This window comes from Ziziphus jujuba, chromosome 10, assembly GCF_031755915.1.
Source record: "Ziziphus jujuba cultivar Dongzao chromosome 10, ASM3175591v1".
Taxonomy (NCBI): Eukaryota; Viridiplantae; Streptophyta; class Magnoliopsida; order Rosales; family Rhamnaceae; genus Ziziphus; species Ziziphus jujuba.
The window spans coordinates 7508435-7528621 of record NC_083388.1 but is presented as its reverse complement, the minus strand read 5'-3'; the positions used below and the strand labels follow the sequence as shown (position 1 = coordinate 7528621).

Genomic DNA, 20187 nt, shown 5'->3' with positions numbered 1-20187 from the left:
AAATGGGTTAGTTTCGCATAAACATGTTAATTTTGTATAAACGGATCAATTTTATGTGAATAGATCAATTTTGTATAAATAGGTTGTGTTGACCCAAATTAACCCATTTAATAAACGGGGTTACACAGATCATGTCAAGGTACCTATTTATTAAATGGGTCATGTTCAAGTTGAGAAGTTCTGACACGATTAACAAACGGATCATATTCGGGTTAATTAATTTCGACATGATTAATAAATGAGTTAACACGAACCCTACAAGGTGACACAAATGATCAACGTTGGTTTTTTTTTTTTTTTTTTTTTTTGGTTCAACTATAGAATTTACTATAAATTGTCTTTTGAGTTCTATAGAAGGATTAATTTTGCATACTTCTTTTGTTCCCTATTGTACTTTCAGTTTTTGTGTAAACCTTTATATTTGTGATTGCTTCCTTTTTAGCGTAAAATAGAAATTTTGAATCTAAATTTATGAGTGGAAAGGACCCCAAACTTACCTAAGTAATAAAATTAATTGTAGCCATGATAGATTTAAAATAATTAGAGATGCCAAGTTAATGTTTAAGAAATTGAGTTTTAAAAATTGATTAGTTTTGTTATTAATCAATTTTTTGAGAAAACTAATCAATTTTCAAATTTCTTAAACATTCTATTAGTTCATTTGGGAGTCAATTGGAGAATTCGACTAATGTGAAATAAAATTATAAATTTCATATCCATGTGGAACGATTTAAATTCAAAAATCTAAAGTACAACTTGGTCAGAATATAAGATATTAAAGTACAAATTATCATTAACCCTTTCTTTTAGTTAAGTAAATAGTACAAAGTGGATAAAATTATTTCATAAAGTAATTGCACACATTACATTTTGGTCTTTCATGGGACAGTAGTTCTTCCAGATTCCATCAAGATTATACGCCTAATATCAGCAATCCCTAATTTTGATACCCTACTTCCATTGGTATCCATCCTTGGAATACTCTTACCTAAATGTATTTAATTTTAGATTCTTTCGAATCCTGAAACTAACATCTTTGAAAACACCTTAGCATTATAGGAGTAATTGACACTATATTGACACCAAGTAGCTTACCAATGTTCTGCATCCATTCTCACTGGTTGTCACACAAGAACTACCATCTTGATGACCAAATTTACTCAACACCAAAAGATACAAGTCCCAACATTTACCACATAGCAAGTGAATGTGGTAATTAATAGTTGATTACACAAATCTTTATGCTATTTTTATTTTGTTGCTCAATGGGAGGTGGTAGAAATCAGGTTCAAACTCAAAATTATTGTCCACAGGCTCAGAAGTATTTTATCAGGCAATTATCAGGAGGGAAAGATAAGAGAAGAGCCAGCATCCATGACATAACCACTGTGAATCTCAATGACACTAGAACTCCATCCCCTGATAGTAAAGGGCCTCCTTCTCCGGACCAATCTTCCCTGCTGTGTCAGCAATCAAATTCTGCTTCAATACCAAGGAGATCATTTCAATGGATTCAGCCAAGTAGTGGTGGTGGAGCAAACATGGGTTTCAATCCAACAAATGGAAATATTTTTGTCTCCAATCCTTATGGGATCAACTCCTATGGAATTAAAATAGAAGGGCAGAATCTCCATAGAGGTGCTGTTCATGACTCTTACTTTGGACATCAAAATATGGTTTTTCAGATGCAAGCAGCACAGCACTACCCACATGGATAGTATAGCAGTTGTCATGAAGTCTCAGCGGCTTGATTTGCCTTTTTTTTTTTTTTTTTGGTTTCCCCCTTGTTCACTAGTATAGCTATGTTTGTGTTTTTCGCCTTTTTCTTCTTTTTTTTTAAACTTCTCCTGGTTTCCATGTGAATATGTCATCTAGAACTTTGAGTTTAGTCCAGTAGTCTAAACTTTTGAGGGAGCAGGATTGTAGTATTTCCTTGGGAATTGCAAGTTCTGAAAATGGGAAGGCTTCTCAAAACAAGAGCTTTAATTTGCTATTCTTGTAGTTTTTCTAATACAAAGTTATCTGGTTAAGGAATGGTAAATTTTATGCAGAAAGGGAATATTAGGTGAACAAAACATTATGTAATGGAAAAAAAATCATGTTATTTTTGAGGGTCTAGAAAAATGGACAGTGAAAGCAAAGCAAGTTTGTTGTCCTAGTTGACTCTCCCTTTATTTGATACCCTTAAGAATGGTTCTTCTGAGTTAAAGATTTGAAATGCAGAAAGAGATAATGCATCAGCATTCAGCTGGCCAGACATATGGAATTCCAAGTTTTCATGGAGAATGAAATAAAAGCATCTTCAAAGATAAGCATCTTCGACCCAAATGCTAAAAACTTACACATTGTTTGATGCATCAACTTCGTAGTAATATTCAGTGATACCATTTTGCTATATTTATCTAAGTTATGCAATTATTATGCTTAATTTTACTGTGCTCGAAGATTTTTTCTTTTTCATTTTTTTCCCCTGATTAGTATTTTGAACGACATGTGGCAACTTGGAATGTCCTCTACCTATTCATGGGGATCTTTGAACTTTACTTTTTAACCTAAGATCAATTTACTAATTAGTAAGCTTTAGTCAGATAGACTAACTTGAACATTTGATTCTGAGACACAGCATCAAATCTACAAATATATAATAATAAAATCAGGACCTATATAACATTTTAAGAAACAGAGCAATTAGGATTCCAATTTATGCCCATTAATCAGTTACAGATTTAAGCCAATATATTTAATAAAAAAGAGTACGTAATTTGGATGCAGGTTTATATAAATTGGATAAAGTCACAGAGCAGGAGGGAATTTTGGTGTACCCTGCTACTGCCTACTCTTTTTTTCTTTTTGTTTTTTTTTTTTTTTTAAAACACTTTTAGACTGTTCCAAATTAACCCACTTCCGTACACGCAAATGGTTTTAGTTGACTAAGACTGACCTTCAAACCTCAATGAATTGCTGACTCTACGTGCACTGGCAAAAGAATCATATGCCTAATTCACTTTTATTCTTATATTTATTATTTATTTATTACTTGGCATTTGGTAATCTTTCCTTTCGTATTTCATTTTAGACCTTTCCTAATAGATCCCCTCAGAAAGAAGATCTCTCCTAAGAGTGACAATTAAGTGTCAAACTAAAAAAAGAATGTACAGTACAAAAGTCAGATACAGATGAGATTACCACTTAATTTTAAATAATTTGTCGTTTATCTTTTTCTCAATAGACAGATTTGTGTGAGATATTTCTCACTGGGGATTTTTTTTTTTTTTTGGCTTTTACTTTCTAGTTTTATTTTGAAGGCCGTGAAGGTGTTAATAGTAGTATTAAGTCCAAGAAAGGCATAATGGTCTTTGTGATTCTAAATGTACGGCACCTACCAACTAATAAAAATAAAAAATAAAAAATAAAAAAGGGTTTTTTCAGTGTTGTACCCAAGTATAGACTAAACGTGTGATGTGGATCATGGAGACAAACAAAAACTATCTCAGCTTTTGATTAGGAGAAAGATATCTTTACCATTATTCGTAATCAGTGTTTTTAAATTATAATTTTCTTTAATGTATGCTGTGTGGATTGTGGGTGGGGTGTTCTTAGATTCTGTTTTGGTGGGAAGTTTTATTGACCTTACTTCCTTTTTTTCTTTTGGAACAGAGAGAATCTTCTCCCTAATTAAGTGCTTCTTTGAACCAAATGATATATAAATCTAATAAGACAAGCTTACAATTATTATCTCCCTAATTTAGCTCCATAAAGTTCAATGAAGTTTGCAAACTAGACATACTTTTGTGTAGTCATCAAGTTAGGTTTTGTAATTCTCTCTCTCTTGGGTGGTGACAAATTAATAATTTATTATTGATTACAATAATATTTTGACATACCAGCAATGAATCTAATCATGATTGATCGCTACTAATCCATAAGATGCAAATTAAAGCCATATAATTAATAGAAAAAAAAGTATATATATATAAAAAACCAGTTGCAAGTAATCATAGAAAATTGTACCTTAATTTGAACCTTATATATGGCTTTTCGCAACTTTCTATTTTGAGATAATTTCATTTATTATTATTTTTTTTCTCAAAGCTTCTACACAATTGCAGGAGATTTTTATTAGTTTTGAATTTCATCATATTATATTGTTCAAGTTAATGTCATATATTCGTGGATGTCCATGATTTTTTTCTTAGTTTCTTTTTGAGTTTTCTAAGGTTATATTTGTGCTATGTAATAGATTTTCTTAATTGATTACCTCCTCATTTCTAACAGCTGAAGTGTGATGACAGCATGAAGACACAGTAAGTTAGGCAAAACCACTATTCCCCAACCCCCCCCCCCCCAAAAAAAAAAAAAGGGTTAAGAAAAACGACAAACGGTAAAAACTGCTATCAGGTGTTAGGTGTCCTACTTTTCTCTATTCCAATTTTACCCTTTCTTTATTATTATTATTATTATTATTTTTCCTATATGTGTTGCTAAATAGCAAATTTTCTTTACTATTGGTCAGACGAAAGCAAAATAACCACCCTTGTCACTTTGGAAGTGGTATATTCACCCCCACCATCTATCAAGCAAAGAATTCAGGGCATCCATGACCAATTTAGTAAATTCCAAACAGCTTTTGCTGCTGTAATAAATGACAAAACGAACCACCTTTCTTTTTCAAAAGCAAAACCCTTTCTTGCAAGTTGCATGGGAAAAGCACCTTATTCCACTTTATTCTTTGTTTGATCAACACCTTATACACAGTATCACAACCACACTTTCGGTCATCATTTTACTTACTCTGTTCTCTGAAACTATATTCTGATTCTTCTGTACCAAATTGCTGTTCAAGTAAAAAAAAAAAAAAAAAAAAGAGGAAAAAAAGGAGTATAAAATAATAATAATCTCTAATTCTTAGCCACTCTGAGAGAGTAAAACTTGGAATTGAACTTTCAGCAAAGGTTTGATTCTCTATGCTGCTTCACTGACCCCATGGAGATCTAAGAATAATCTGTTATGGAAGCTAACCATTAGTTTGTTGCATACCAGATAAAAGAATATAGAAGGTCGGAAAGTAGAAGATGCATTATATCTCAAGTAAAACATTAGTTTAATGCATATGCTATAAAAATCTTAAAGAATTCACACTCATCCATGTAAAAACAAAAACAAAAAACAAAAAGTAGTAATAATAATAATAATAAATTGATACAAAACAGTAAACAAATTACTTTGAGGCATCTGGTGATAAGAGAAAACGGTATGGCAGAAAAGGAGACACCAGAAACAGTAATATCAGTTGAGATCTTGGAATTTAGTTTGGAAAAAAGTGATTGTCTTTTTGTGACATGAGAGAAAATGACAAGTTACCCTTTTGCATTTATATGATCATATCCATTCTCTGAAAAAGCATCTATCACATACATACACAGCAGAAACATAGCCAACTTGATCACCCTTATTCAATAATTCATAATTCATCCATGGGAAAAAACCAGAAAAAAGAGGTCCCTCACACCCTGCTGACAATTATGACATTGAACCAGTAGATGAAAAAACAGGGTAAATTCATAAACCCCTGTAGAGAGACATATTTTACAGAATTTATGTTTACATATAGGTTGAAGAAATTGCGACCTTATGACAGACTTGTTCATCAATATAATCAGCCTAAAGATTTTCCATATTGTATTTCAACCCAAAGCCAAATGGATATAAAGGGTCATATGAATTGTCTTCAATATGCATTGGTAGTTGTTCAACACTTTCAAACCAGGTAAAAGGAAGTTTGCCCTCAAAGTCAAAATCTCCAAAGATAACGTCGGCAATTCCTCTTCCTTCACTACCTGGCAACCAAGCAGCAACTAGAGCTTCTATTTTCTCCAATATCTGTGGCTCTAAAACTAAGGGTCTTCCAGATATCAGAATAACCAGTGTGGGAATTCTGTCAGCAACTGAGCTTATAATGCCATTTCCATTGAAGGGAATTACGAGCTCTGGATTGTCACCGAGAAATTCTGCATAAGGTGCCTCACCAACAGCTACAACTGCAAAAGATATATCTTGACTTGCTAATGTATCTGGTGACGGATGCTGCTCGTAAATTAGTTCTGCATTGTCTCCTACTGCTTCTTTAATAGCATCCAAGATGGTTGTGCCTAGATGTAAATGATCTCATTGGTTAAAGACCATTTTTATGTAATTAGACATGAAGTTTCGGTATAAGATTATATGAAGGTGTTGAAATCTTAGATTGAATAACAAACAAAGAGAAGTTTTCCTCATTCTACTACCACTTTTTTGGCCGCTGGCTATATGTTAATGTGTACCTTTACTTGGTCCCTAACTTGAATGTGGAAAACAATTCAATCATATGAAATCTTAAAGATCTGTGCATAACTATATATATGCACATAATAACCAAAGCAAGAAAACTTAAAAATGAGAACTTTGAATGCAAATAATGCCACACCAATTACAATTTTTCCTTTTCAATTATTTTAATTAGAAAAGAGCAATTGCATACCAATTGTGATCCTGCCACTACCCCCATACCAAGTTTTTGTCCATCCTCCACACTGATATCCAAGATCATCAGCATGTGTTCCAGCAACAAGAATTCTTCTAGCTTTCCTATCTAATGGAAGAAAAGGTTTCCTTGGATCTTTCCCGTTCTTCAACAGAACCAAGGACTTGCGAACCACTTCACGTGCTAGATCTCTATGAAGCTACAACAGAACCAGAAAAGGTGAAATACTCATTATTCTATGCTTACCAGCATCAAGAAATATTGTGTTCTTATTTTCCCTTATTCCTTTTCATGCATATGTATCTGGAAACAACTATATTGATTTATTTCCGTAATAGAGGCAGCCATGCACTGAGAAAACTGTTAAATCAATAAAAATACTGTTTAGAAATAAGATTCTTTATAAATATCTGAAATGCCAAAGCTTACAATTCTTAACTTTGAAATCAAAAAGATCTAACGGTATAAATAACTTGTTAGAAACGCTAAAATACAAGGAAAATTTTAGTCTGTTGATCCATGCACAAAATTTTGTAATACTCTAGTCTTGAGAATATGTAGTAAAAAAGCAAAAAGTTTGAAAAATGAATAGTCATAGAGCACCATAATAACCTGTAACAAGCTTTAACAAGTGGATGCAAAGGATGCTATTTGGCAAACACAAAGCAATATACCATTGGAGAAATGGAAAGTATGATGGAATGGACCATGAGAAAAGTCACCATCGACCATATTCATAACAAGACACCAAGAAAGAAGAAAAAAATTCCAAAAATTATAACAAAGTTAAATCACCAAAGGGAGTTACTCATTGAAGTAATGATTGCACGGTTTACAAACAGTATGATCACAACAAATGTCGTGTGAAATGTTCAGCTAATGAAAGCATAAACATTCAGTAAATGTGATTGTGAATTGATAGAATAAGATATATGATGATTTTCTCCAATATTTACCTTGCAACCAACACTGTCTAACAAAGATCTATCACTGAAGGGATATTCAAAAAGACCAGCAACAAACTTCACTCGCAGTATTCGTTCAACTGCATCATCAATTCTGGTCATTGGTATTTTCCCAGATTCTACCAGAGATATTACATCTTCCACAAATTGTTCATATTTAAAAGGAACCATCACCTGCACATCTTCTGAGTTAGACTTGCGAGGACATAAAAATTTAGGAAAACAACCAATAGTACAGGCTTTTAAAACTGGTGGTTCAGTATCTACCATGTCAATTCCCGCATTAATTGAAGAGGAAATGCATTGACGATAGTTTGAGCCATAAGGTATGCTAAGATGATCTATTCCTTGCCAGTCAGAAATCACAAAGCCCTGTGGCAGAGTTTTCCAATCCATAATATTAATGTAATCTTAAAGAATTTAATGTTACAGCAGTTGCATACCTAGAATACAAAAAATAAAAATAAAATAATAGTAGTTGATTACTTTTTGGGTCCAGTGATTTAATATCAAGACCCCACCATATCCCGAGATCCACATTTTGAGACATGAAGTGGGGGAAAGAATACAAAAAGGCAACTAAAAGAGATCCTTCTATTTAGTGCCTGAAGAAAATGGTTTACTTCATTTTTCTCAAAACAGCTTGATGACAACGATAGCATACTTCAAGGGGAAAGATACATAAAATTCTTCTGGGATATATTGACGGAATTTTATTCATTTTCAGTTCTGGCTAATGTGGTTTTGATAAGGTTGTGATAAGTATGGGGTTCAAATCTTGCCCACGAAAGAACAATTCAAATCAATGGCAATCTGTACCTTAAAACCTAGCTTATCTTTCAAAATTTCTGTCAGGAGATAATAGTGACCATGCAGTTTGCGTTCATTCCAGCTTGAAAATGATGCCATAACAGTGGAAACTCCCTGAGAAATACAGTCCAGATAGGGTGCCATATGAATCCTCTCTAAGTCATCATACGATGAGATAGTGTTCCCCTCATTTAGGCCTTTTTCAGTACCCCCATCTCCAACAAAATGCTTGGCACAAGCAATAACATTGTTCCTGGAACCAAATTAATAAATATAGGATAAATAATTCTAATATATTAAGACTAAATCATGTGGTAGCTATCATTAGAATCCAATATCAAGTTAGCCCAAAGTTTAGGAAAAAAAAAAAAAAAAAAGAAAAGGTAAAAATTCAAAGCAAAAGCTGATGGTTGAATGGTATATAATAATTTTGTAGTTAGATTGGGCCGTACAAAACTTTATGTCACAAGGAAACATGCTTTTTTCCTCTTTTTTCTTCTTCTTTTTCTTTTTTTCTTTCTTTTTCATAAATTACGTGTGCAAAGTGGATCTCCATTTCTTTTAAATATTTTTCTTTTTCCCAAAGCAAAAAAATTAGATATTGCCCAAATTCAATGCCTTTGGAATCTTAATGACCTATGGAAACTAGGAATTTCTAAGTCATTATACCAAACAAAATGCAGCATAATTGACAAGAAAAAGAAACAGAAAAGAAATCCACTGATGATTTCTTCTGCACCTTCCCGCTACAAAAGGGTAGCCTTTTGGGTGTAGTTGGGGTGGCTGACCCTGCAAACCTCTGATAATAGATGTCATCTTCCTAACAATTTCAGTATCTTCACTGTAACTCTCATAGCTTCTTCCCCATCTGGGATCTCTGCATACCTGTCAGAAACTCGATATTTAATAAGAAGATTGACCTCTATAATCTTATAGAAGAGCATGGCATTGATCCTTAGTCACCTTAGACTAACTTCATTTACATGATACAATAGTATGGAACTATTTATAGCACAAATTTGCTATTCTTTTTACAAAAAAAGCATTTATGCTCAAGTATTATTTCAATCATCCAACTGGCTACTGCATGCAAAAAAATCTCAACTGGCTACTAACATTGAAGAGAAACTTAAACATGGATAATTCAATCAAGTTACCTAGCATACAGTTGCATAAGTGAATTGCAATCTTCTTTCCATAATAGAAAAATAGTTTTCGGATTAGAAGTGACCATGCATGTGGTGCTATGATTTTGACAACTTTCAAATAAAAAATCAGCCTCTTGTAAAGTCAAGGTCTATCACACAATTATATATTGTTGTAGTCATTGTCCTCATTATTAAGTCAACATCATCTTATTATTATAGTTATTACAAAAGCAATATGTTCAATGGAATTTGAATTTTAAATTATCAAATAATCAAAACCAATCCAATTACTATAAACAAATAAGAATAATATACAGTGATGATTATATCTAATAATAACTTACAGCCACACAGGGAGCAAAAGTATAGTGAATGCCGCTTGCCCTGACTTCAAGAGCTGTTGCAACGCCAATCTTTTGAGCCAAATCTGCATCTCTAGCATACAGTTTAAATATATAAGAATTCACACCTCTGCTTTTAATTACAAGGAAAAAAAGTATAGATTTTTTCAGATTTTATCGGCAAACAAGAACAGGTCACCTTTTCTTGCACCTTAAGCAGTATACATTTAAGATTCTACATCTTTAACACACACAGATATAACATCAAATCCGTCTTTTCTTTTTAAGTCACAAAAAGATCCTTCAAGGATGCTAGTTTTCTTTTTATATGGTTTACACATGAGCTTTAGTGATAAAAATAGATCATTAATCAAATATTAAGGAAAAACCCAATAAATTAGAGAAGGAACAGAGTCGAAACCAACCTGGTGGCTCCAAGACCAATATTGTGAGGGAATATGGTAGCACCATAGATGCTGTTATTCCCATGAACCGCATCAATCCCATAAATTAGTGGAATCCCAAGCCGTGATTGGAGCGCTGACTTCTGGAAACCATCAACCATGTCAGCCCAATCAGAAGACAAGGCGTCCTCAAAGGGTCCACTCCCACCAGAACTTAGTATACTTCCTGCAAAATATTCCTCCCAAAAGCATTAATAAAAAAAAAAAAAAAGAAAAAAAAAATCCATCATCACCCACCATATTTATGAAGAAATAACACAAAGAGAGAGGAAGTACCAATGGAGAAGTCTCTAATGGCAGATGGTTTGGCGACGCGTCGCTCGATTTGCGTCATCTGGCCGACCTTCTCTTTTAAAGTCATACGAGAAAGAAGGTCTTTGACTCGAGCTTCAATGGCTTCATTTGGGTTCTTGAATATGAAGTTCGTGTTATTTGCTTCCTCCATATTCTCAAAGCTTTAGGAAAACGAGAAAAAAAGCCAACTAAATTCGATAACCAGGGTGTGTGGAATCAGCAAGAATTTCCCATTTGGGTCGTCGAATTAAGCTTTGAAGTGAAAGTGGGTTGTTTGTATAGCGGGAAAAAATGAAGGTAGGTGGCGATTGGGGGATTTAACCAAAAAGAGGAACTGATAGTATGTGTCACAGATTTACAGACTTTCACACTGTCAGTAATTATTGCACGTCAAATCTAGCTCTTTGTCAGATATATATCTTGCTTCCTGTGAACACTTATCATACATAAGTGGCAACTTGCTATTGGACCAACAAAGCCAACGCCAAAATAAAAATTTTCCTTTTCTATTGGAGATTTTTTTTTTTTTTGGTTTTTTTCAAAATATCGCAAAATGTTTTTTAGGTTGTTTTTAATAATAAATAATTTTCTGGAAAATTAATTCTTTTTCTTTTTCAGTAACAAACTAAAAGGTCCACAAAATCAAATTCATTATCCCTTTTTTTCTTTTTTCCCCCTTCTGACTATTTTGACAGAAAATATATCAATGCAAACGGTTATCTTAGGAAAAAAAAAATTGCAGAGTGACAAAGAGTTAATTGATTGCCAATATTTGTGGTATCTCCTCTTCATGAAAATATGTAAACCAATTCGATTCATTTGAAAATTATTAAAAAAAAAAATTAAAATGTAGTTTCTATTATTATAACCCCCTTTGGTTGGATAACATTATAATGATTCATCAAAAAAATAAAAAAAATAAAATGCTAAAACTTCCACTGTCCGGTCCAAAAATATATATTTTTAAAGATAGAAAAAGAATCTATCAAAAATAAAATAAATAATAATAATAATAATAAAGGAAAGGTAATGGAATTTTCCACTTGTTCATTTTCCAAAATCCAATCAATTAAATTAGAGTTGAAGAAGCCAAAGATCACCGTCGTTGATTTCTACTAAGCTGCCCAGCTCCACCCTCAGAGAAGCCAACCACTTCTTTATGCAATCTGTATACGATGTCTTTTATTTTCACTTGGATTCATACGATTTCATCACTCCTTGTTCTTGTGGTTTTAGCATTTAGTCTCAGTATGAATGATCAGTAATGCTAGCAAATAACATTTTTTCTATTAATTTATTTTTAACCTATCCAAATAGTAATGATTTTGAAAAATATTGTTGGATGAATATCATTAGTGAAATTTATATATTAAATAATAATTTAAATTATTATTATTTTTATAGTTTTAAAATAAAAAGTAGAATTAAATATAATAATTAAAGTTTGTATGATCATTATTAATAATGACATATAACAAGACTTGATTCAATTATATGGGAAACCAAAAAACAAAAAATCTTCTATTCCAATTTAACATATTTCCACCAAAAAAAAAAAAACATTTTTACTTTTCATATCCAACAACAGTGAAGATTACCATAATAAGCTCTTATTATGACTAAAAAAAATAATAATAATAAAGGAATAAATTACTATAAGGAAAAAATGTAAAAAAATGATAATAATAAGATTACTATATATTGGGACTCGTGAGATAATTATTTAACATAGAAAAGCCGTATACTTGCAAGTAATTGGTTTGCCGTAATATTTCAGTCTTTTATGTGTGTGTGTGTGTGTGTGTGTGTATACATATATGAAATTTGAGGTGTGGTCACTGTCCGTTTCAGGGAGTTGTATGCGTAATTTAAGATACAATTAGTGAGATATGCATATACAACTGCAAGGATGGCTGCCAACCGGTTGACTTCATGATTGTTAATTTGTTTTTTATAAGTTAAGATTTTGGTTTAATCAACCTATTAGTAATATCAATATATATAATACCTATTAGAAAGATTTTGTCCCAAAAAAAAAAACTATCAGTAATATTAATAAATACATGAATAACCCCTCAAACACCAATGAAAAAGCACCCTCAAGTGAATAAGATAATAATGTTTTAAGAGGTACTTAGATCTTAATTATTTATAATAAAGGCATTAGAGAGATAGCCCAAAGCCAAGAGGAAACAAAGGGTCATAGGCCTTATCATCGGCCACATCCATTGGAAGTTGGCCAACACTTTTAAACCATGCCATTGGTAATTTTCCATGGAAATCATAATCTCCAAAGATAAGGTCAGCAATTCCTCCTCCTTCAGTACCAGGCAACCAAGCAGCAACTAGACCATCTATCTTATCCAACATCCATGCCTCTAAAACTAAAGGTCTTCCACTTACAATAATCACCAACGTTGGAATTCTTTCCGCCACCATGTTTATGATTTCAGCCCCATTGAAGGGGATGACAAGCTCTTTATTATCACCAGAAGATTCTGCATATGGTCCTTCACCAACAGCCACAATAGCATAGCATATATCTTGTCTTGTTAAGGTTTCTATCGACAAAGATTCCTCGTAAATTACTTCTGTTTCTTCTCCTACCGCTTCCTTTATAGCGTCCAGGATTGTTGTGCCTATGAAAAATGTTAAATTCGAACTTATGATAAGTGCAATGATTAAAGCTTTTAGTACACAAATGTTATTAAAAACATATGTTGGAATTAAAGTAACAAAAATTAAAAAAAGATCATGATATATGGTTTAAAAGCCATGCTTAATCCAACCTTTGAAATTGTTTAATCAACATATAATTGCATAATTACCTTATGATAAGTGCAATAATTAAAACTTTTTATGCACAAACGTTGTTAAAATATATGATGGAATTAAAGTGACGATAATTAAAAAAGATTATGATATATATGCTTTAAAAGACATGCTTAATCTGAGCTTTGGAATTAATTAATTAACATATAATTGCATTTAATTACCTTGTGTAATCCTGCCACTTCGTCCTTGCCATTTACGGGTCCACCCTCCACACTGATATCCAAGATTATCAGCATGTGTTCCGGCGACAAGAATTGTCTTGGCTTTTTTGTCTAATGGAAGAAAAGGCTCATTTGATTTCTTTCCATTCTTCAACAAAACCAATGACTTCCTAACTGCTTCTCGTGCCAGCTCTCTATGTTGCTAAAACACACAATTCATGAAAACTTATGTGTCACAAAAGTTTCAAATTGAATCAGTTAAAATGGTATAAGCTCTACGTTCAAGCATTCAAGCTTATAATTAATTGAGTTTTATCTTTTATGCAGTGAATGAGAGCAGTCTTATCGATCCTGGATGTTCATAACACTTCATATAGCTTATAATGGCTAGCAGGATTGTCATCAATTTATTACTTGGGATGGAGGCTTGCAACTAAAATCATCCAGAACTATTTTAATTTGTTTAAATTATAAAATATTAAAAAAAAAAATCAACTAATGCAAATGCCTCCATTTTTTTTTTTTTTTTGGGAGTCAGAACTTGATCTTTTAAATCAAAGTTTTAATTCTTAATGGAATGTGATATGTAAATACAAAGAGATATGCAAATTTACCTTGCAACCAACTACATGGAGCAAAGATCTGTCACTAAAAGGATGTTCGAAAAGTCCAGCAATGAATTTGACCCTCAAAATTCTTTCAACAGCATCATCTATCCTGGTCATTGGTACCTCCCCTGATTCCACTAATGACAATAAGTTTTCCCTAAATATTTGGTACTCATATGGCACCATCACCTACATGTACAGATATAATTCATAAAATCTCTTCTTAGTTAATTAAAAATTAAAGAAAAATAAAGACATATGAATCAGCAATATATATAAACTTAATATATATATAGATTATTGTTACTTGTCACTATTGATGATCATCTAACACAAAGAATAATGGATTGATTCAAACTTCAAAACTTGTATTTCAACTTGTACCATATCAATTCCTGAATTAATGGCCACTGCGATGCAATTGCGGTAGTCGCCATGAGATTGCATAAGCCGATCAACACCTTTTGAATCAGAAATAACAATACCCTGCAACACCGTGCATGTACTTAATTGATTGAGATTTATCTAAATCTTCATGTACTTTTACATATTAATCTGTATTACAACATTTACATTTTCGGAAATTAAACCAAACGTTAATTACAATTGAAACAATGACAAAGTTGATCATTAATTTACAACAAACCTTGCACCAACATTTAAAGCTCATATTTTTTTATAATGAAAAAGCCATCAATTGGAAGTAGAGGTAGAAATTATGGATGAAGAACTATTTATAAAAATCTCATTTGCCAGCTAGAATAAACATAATTAGTAAAGTTCACTATATATATTTTTATATTTCGAACCCATCTTGTGCTTTCTCATTAATCATGTTCCTAATATGCAATATGTAATAAATTTTTATGTTTCTCAACAAAAATTTTGGGTAAGAGTTATATAATTACAATCAGGCTAGGAAGTGTGAGAAAACTAATGCGTTGCCAAACGACACCCAAGTAAAAGACTTTTGGATTTACCTTAAAACCTAGCTTATCTTTGAGAACATCTGTCAAGAGATAACGGTGAGCGTGCAATTTAGTTCCATTCCAGCTAGAATAGGAGGCCATTATAGTGGAAACACCTTGAGAAATGCAGTCCACATAAGGCTCCATATGAATCCTCTCTAAGTCATCGTACGGACCTTCGGTATTTCCTTCATTTATACCGTCCTTTGTACCTCCATCTCCCACAAAATGCTTGGCACACGCAATAACATTGTCCCTATAAATTCATCGAAAATTTACCACATAGCAGAGAGAGAATTCCTAACGAAATATTCTTCAAAATCGTTTACTAAAGTAACAAAGAACTGGTTTACCTATTTTGTTGTCATGTAATGTTATTGAATTTCAAATAAAGTTTTATGATGTTGTACTTGAACGTGGTATTATAGCCTAATTAAATTCACATTCTTGGGAAATATATATGGTAATTGATTTCTAAATTAATTTGACATGGAAATAAGTATGATATAGCATAATTTTTGACAATATAGTGTATATAATAAGTTAAATACTAGTGGTTTTATAATCACTATACCTTCCGGCAACAAAAGGATAGCCTTGCTGGTGTCCCGCCGGTGGCTGCCCCTGCAAGCCTGTAACAATGGACGTCATCTTTCTTACAATTTCTGTGTCTTCACTGTAACTCTCATAGCATCTACCCCATCTTGGATCTTTGCACACCTGCCTCCAATTTAAACTAAATCAAGAAGATGATAAGGTATCTGAAATGGTATATTAACTTAAATAACACTAGTTTCCTAGTTTTGATTATATAGGCAGTGTTTGGACATTACAGCCACACATGGAGCAAAAGTACAGTGAATGCCACTTGCTCTAACTTCAAGGGCTGTTGCAATTCCAATCTTTTGAGCCAAATCTGCATCTCTACAATATATAACACAAATCAAAAGCAAATAAACATCGTCAGGACATTGTGTGTTTAGTAATTTTTGTCTGTACAAATTTTTCTATTGAATGTATATAGTGGAATGATCAAGGTTGAAAACAAACTTGGTAGCACCAAGCCCAACGTTGTGAGGGAATACAGTAGCACCATACACACTGCTGTTACCATGGATAGCATCAATCGCATATATGAGAGGTATCCCAAGCCGTGAGTTGAGGGCCCATTTCTGATAGCCGTCCACCATATCGGCCCAATCCGACGATAAGGCCTCATTAGGTGGCCCACTGCCACAGGCACTCAGCATACTGCCTGTAGGGTGGAAAACAGAGCATAACAACCACTTTTTTTTTTTCTTTTTTTTTTTTTTTCGAAATAAGGATCACAACCACTTGTATGTAGGTAGGAAATATCACAAAATTCCATCAATGATAAAAAATAAAATAAAAAATAAAAAAGTTATCTATTAATAATTGATATCAATTATTTTCTCCTGCCAAAGAAAAAATTGGTTTAGTTTTCTATTTGTAGAATTTTCGTTGATATAGTGATTTTACGACTAGTCCTCTTCGTGGTTGAAATTTGACTAATAAACTGCGTTACCAGTTTAATTTAAAGGTTGGTTATAAAGATTTTAGTAAAACATACAAAAACGTACCAATGCAGAGGTGGGTAACTGTATCGGAGGTGGCAACGCGGCGTTCGATTTGGGTGATTTGGCCAATTTTCTCTTCCAAAGTCATACGAGAAAGCAGGTCTTTGACTCGAGCTTCTACAGGTTCCTTTGGGTTTCTGTATATGCAATTCCTCTCTACCCCCACTTCCTCCATGGCTTATTCTTAGCTTCCCAAACCATAACCCACTCCAACACACAAAAACAAAGAAATATAAAACAACAAAACTGAAAAGTTGCATTCCATGTCAATATCTGAATAATTGCAAAATATAAAATCCATGGATTGAGACAGCCATTGGGCAATGGCTTATTTTATCATCGTCTTGAGATTTTTATTTTTTTAATTAGTCAATGAGGACTGGTATGTAAGACTTTGTCAACAATACTCTTAATTCTCATATTTAAACAGTATCGAAAAGAATCTGCCATTGGGTTGAACAGTTTATTTATCTCTGTATAATATATATTGCAATTCATATCCTCACTATTTCAACAATGCATGATAAGGTATTTAAATGTGTGAACTATGTTAACTCTTATATGTAAGCTTCAGCTTTTAACAAAAGGGGTACTGCTTTAACATATTTTTTAAGCTTTAAGATCTTGATCCATTCCATGTTATTGTTAGCTTCTACTTTCATTTATTGAGCCATATTTTTTTTAAAATTAGCAATTTAAGTCATAATATTGTAATACGATTCGAAAACGATATAAAATTAATGGGTTTAGATTTATTGTAAATGGATTTGGATCAATCTATTTAACAAAATTATTAAATGTGTCAATTTTGAATTGACTCGCTTAATCCGAAATCGACTCGAATTGACCGTTTAACTAAATATATTAATTTTATATTGACTCGCTTAATTCGAAATTGATACAAATTGATTCGTTTAACTAAATATGTTAGTTAACATGTCAATCCAACCCGACACGATTATAATCCGATTAAATTATAACTTTAATATATTAATTTACCATTAATAAAATTTTAACTAATACTTTTTTATTACTAAATTACAAACTTATTTATTAATATTTTTATTAATTAAAAAATATTAAAATATTAAAATAATATTTATTTACTTAAATATAATATAATATGTTTAATACATGTATGGATTTATAGACATAAAAAAAATAAAATTAATATACCTGAAATTATTAGAAATGTAGAAAATTAAAAACATGATTATTAATAAAGTTTTTTTATATTATTTTTAGAGAAGTAGTATTAGATTTATTATGTATATATATCTATATTCATATAGACTATCATATGAGATTGTTATATCATCATATTATATTTTCTATTAATGTAAATTTGTAATTATAATTATATGGTTTTACATATATATATGTGTGTGTTTTAATTTAGGTTTTATTAACGACTAATTTTTTTTATTTTATATGAAAAAATTAATTTAAATAAGTTAATTCATTTAATTTGGTAAATTTCATGTAAACAGGTCAATTACATGTAAATGGGTTAGTTTCGCATAAACATATTAATTTTGTATAAACGGATCAATTTTGTGTGAATAGATCAATTTTGTGTAAATGGGTTGTGTTGATCCAAATTAACCCATTTAATAAATGGGTTACATAGATCATGTCAAGTTACCTGTTTATTAAACGGGTCATGTTCAAGTTGAGGAGTTCTGACACGATTAACAAACGGATCATGTTCGGGTTAATTAATTTCAACATGATTAATAAATGAGTTAACACGAACCCTACAAGGTGACACAAATGATCAACGCTAGTTTTTTTTTTTTTTTTTCAACTATAGAATTTACTATAAATTGTCTCTTGAGTTCTATAGAGGGATTAATTTTGCATACTTCTTTTGTTCACTATTGTACTTTCAGTTTTTGTGTAAACCTTTATATTTGTGATTGCTTCCTTTTTAGCGTAAAATAGAAATTTTGAATCTAAATTTATGAGTGGAAAGGATCCCAAAATTACCTGAGTAATAAAATTAATTGTAGCCATGATAGATTTAAAATAATTAGAGATGCCAAGTTAATGTTTAAGAAATTAAGTTTTAAAAATTGATTAGTTTTGTTATTAATCAATTTTTTTGAGAAAACTAATCAATTTTCAAATTTTTTAAACATTCTATCAGTTCATTTGGGAGTCAATTGGAGAATTCGACTAATGAGAAATAAAATTATAAATTTCATATCCATGTGGAACGATTTAAATTCAAAAATCTAAAGTACAACCTGGTCAGAATATAAGATATTAAAGTACAAATTATCATTAACCCTGTCTTGTAGTTAAGTAAATAGTACAAAGTGGATAAAATTATTTCATAAGGTAATTGCACACATTACATTTTGGTTTTTCATGGGACAGTAGTTCTTCCAGATTCCATCAAGATTATACGCCTAATATTAGCAATCCCTAATTTTGATACCCTACTTCCATTGGTATCCATCCTTGGAATATTCTTACCTGAATGTATTTAATTTTAGATTCCTTCGAATCCTGAAACTAACATCTTTGAAAATGCCTTAGCATTATAGGAGTAATTAACACTATATTGACACCAAATAGCTTACCAATGTTCTGCATCCATTCACACTGGTTGTCACACAAAAACTACCATCTTGATGACCAAATTTACTCAACACCAAAAGATACAAGTCCCAACATTTACCACATAGCAAGTGAATGTGGTAATTAATAGTTGATTACACAAATCTTTATGCTATTTTTATTTTTTTCCTCAATGGGAGGTGGTAGAAATCAGGTTCAAACTCGGAATTATTGTCCAAAGAAATAATGAATTCGCCATTAGGCTGACTCAGAGAGGATTTTATTAAGGTTTGGGCTTGTATACCATCGGTCAAATTATTGCCTAGGGTTAACCCGAAGCCAAGAGGAAATAGAGGGTCATATGAATTTTTATCATTAGCATCCATTGGGAGTTGGTCAACCCTTTTAAACCATGTCATTGGTAATTTTCCCTGGAAGTCATAATCTCCAAATAAAAGGTCCGCTATTCCTCCTCCTTCACTACCAGGCAACCAAGCAGCCACTAGACCATCTATGTTTTTCAAGAGCCGTTCCTCTAAAACCACAGGTCTTCCTGATATAAGAATTACCAATGTCGGAATTCTTTCAGCCACTAAGCTTACGATATCAGCTCCATTCCAGCAGATTTTAGGTTCCTCATTGTCACCAAAAGTTTCTGCATATGATTCTTCACCAACAGCCACAATAGCATAAGATATATCTCGTTGTGATAAAGTGTCTATTGACGGTGATTCCTCATAAATTACTTCAACATTTTCTCCCATTGCCTCATTAATAGCCTTTAAGATTGTTGTGCCTAAAATATGAAAAAAAAAAAAAAATGTAGTCTCAACTAATTTCAGGTTGATATCGATCATATTATTAAAAATAATTAAGGTTGGATATGATTTAAAAGCAAGCTTAAAATTGA

General features: G+C 32.0%; 4 protein-coding genes across 8 annotated transcripts in view; 1 reads left to right on the top strand and 3 right to left on the bottom strand.

Annotated features, from left to right (window-relative positions):
* Positions 1–1265: 1265 nt before the first annotated feature.
* On the top strand, positions 1266–1718 carry LOC125420965 (transcription factor DIVARICATA). The gene has a single exon (XM_048468648.1). It carries the CDS (start codon positions 1266–1268, stop codon positions 1716–1718), a length of 453 nt encoding a protein of 150 aa, XP_048324605.1.
* Positions 1719–4876: 3158 nt separating this feature from the next.
* On the bottom strand, positions 4877–10907 carry LOC112489544 (uncharacterized). Of its 3 annotated transcripts, none has more exons than XM_048468817.2 (9): positions 10525–10907; positions 10210–10414; positions 9788–9878; positions 9035–9180; positions 8305–8548; positions 7753–7857; positions 7477–7659; positions 6518–6719; positions 4877–5002 (listed from the first exon to the last, which is right to left on the bottom strand). In XM_048468817.2, the coding sequence occupies exons 1-9, from the start codon at positions 10691–10693 to the stop codon at positions 4992–4994; spliced, it is 1356 nt and encodes a 451-aa protein (XP_048324774.1). In that variant the 5' UTR covers positions 10694–10907; the 3' UTR covers positions 4877–4991. The 3 variants fall into 3 exon arrangements, with proteins under 3 accessions (XP_048324774.1, XP_048324772.2, XP_048324773.2); XM_048468815.2 differs by lacking the exon at positions 4877–5002 and adding an exon at positions 5432–6149 and having other exon boundaries at positions 10525–10903; XM_048468816.2 differs by lacking the exon at positions 4877–5002 and adding an exon at positions 5432–6149 and having other exon boundaries at positions 9788–9870; positions 10525–10664.
* A 1634-nt stretch (positions 10908–12541) lies between these two features.
* LOC107430563 (uncharacterized) lies at positions 12542–17003 on the bottom strand. The gene is made up of 9 exons (XM_048467956.2): positions 16716–17003; positions 16165–16369; positions 15948–16038; positions 15689–15834; positions 15127–15370; positions 14531–14632; positions 14153–14335; positions 13539–13740; positions 12542–13181 (listed from the first exon to the last, which is right to left on the bottom strand). Exons 1-9 carry the CDS (start codon positions 16885–16887, stop codon positions 12706–12708), a joined length of 1821 nt encoding a protein of 606 aa, XP_048323913.1. The 5' UTR covers positions 16888–17003; the 3' UTR covers positions 12542–12705.
* A 1970-nt stretch (positions 17004–18973) lies between these two features.
* Positions 18974–20187, bottom strand: part of LOC107410850 (uncharacterized) — a 36311-nt gene continuing 35097 nt past the window's right edge. For all 3 annotated transcript variants that reach the window (XM_060812027.1, XM_048468358.2, XM_048468360.2), the window contains one exon: positions 18974–20073. In XM_060812027.1, coding sequence (XP_060668010.1) covers positions 19445–20073 — 629 coding nt within the window. In that variant the 3' untranslated portion in view covers positions 18974–19444. The remainder of the gene's footprint in view (positions 20074–20187) is intronic.

Coding starts and splice junctions, on each gene's coding strand:
- LOC125420965 (XM_048468648.1), top strand. CDS start 1,266: ATGGGAGGTGGTAGAAATCAGGTTCAAACTCAAAATTATTGTCCACAG.
- LOC112489544 (XM_048468815.2), bottom strand. CDS start 10,693: ATGGAGGAAGCAAATAACACGAACTTCATATTCAAGAACCCAAATGAA. Junction 7,660..7,752: donor TTAATGCGGGAATTGACATG/GTAGATACTGAA, acceptor GAAGATGTGCAG/GTGATGGTTCCTTTTAAATA. Junction 6,720..7,476: donor TAGACAGTGTTGGTTGCAAG/GTAAATATTGGA, acceptor GTTCTGTTGTAG/CTTCATAGAGATCTAGCACG.
- LOC107430563 (XM_048467956.2), bottom strand. CDS start 16,887: ATGGAGGAAGTGGGGGTAGAGAGGAATTGCATATACAGAAACCCAAAG. Junction 15,835..15,947: donor CTTTTGCTCCATGTGTGGCT/GTAATGTCCAAA, acceptor AATTGGAGGCAG/GTGTGCAAAGATCCAAGATG. Junction 14,336..14,530: donor TTAATTCAGGAATTGATATG/GTACAAGTTGAA, acceptor CTGTACATGTAG/GTGATGGTGCCATATGAGTA.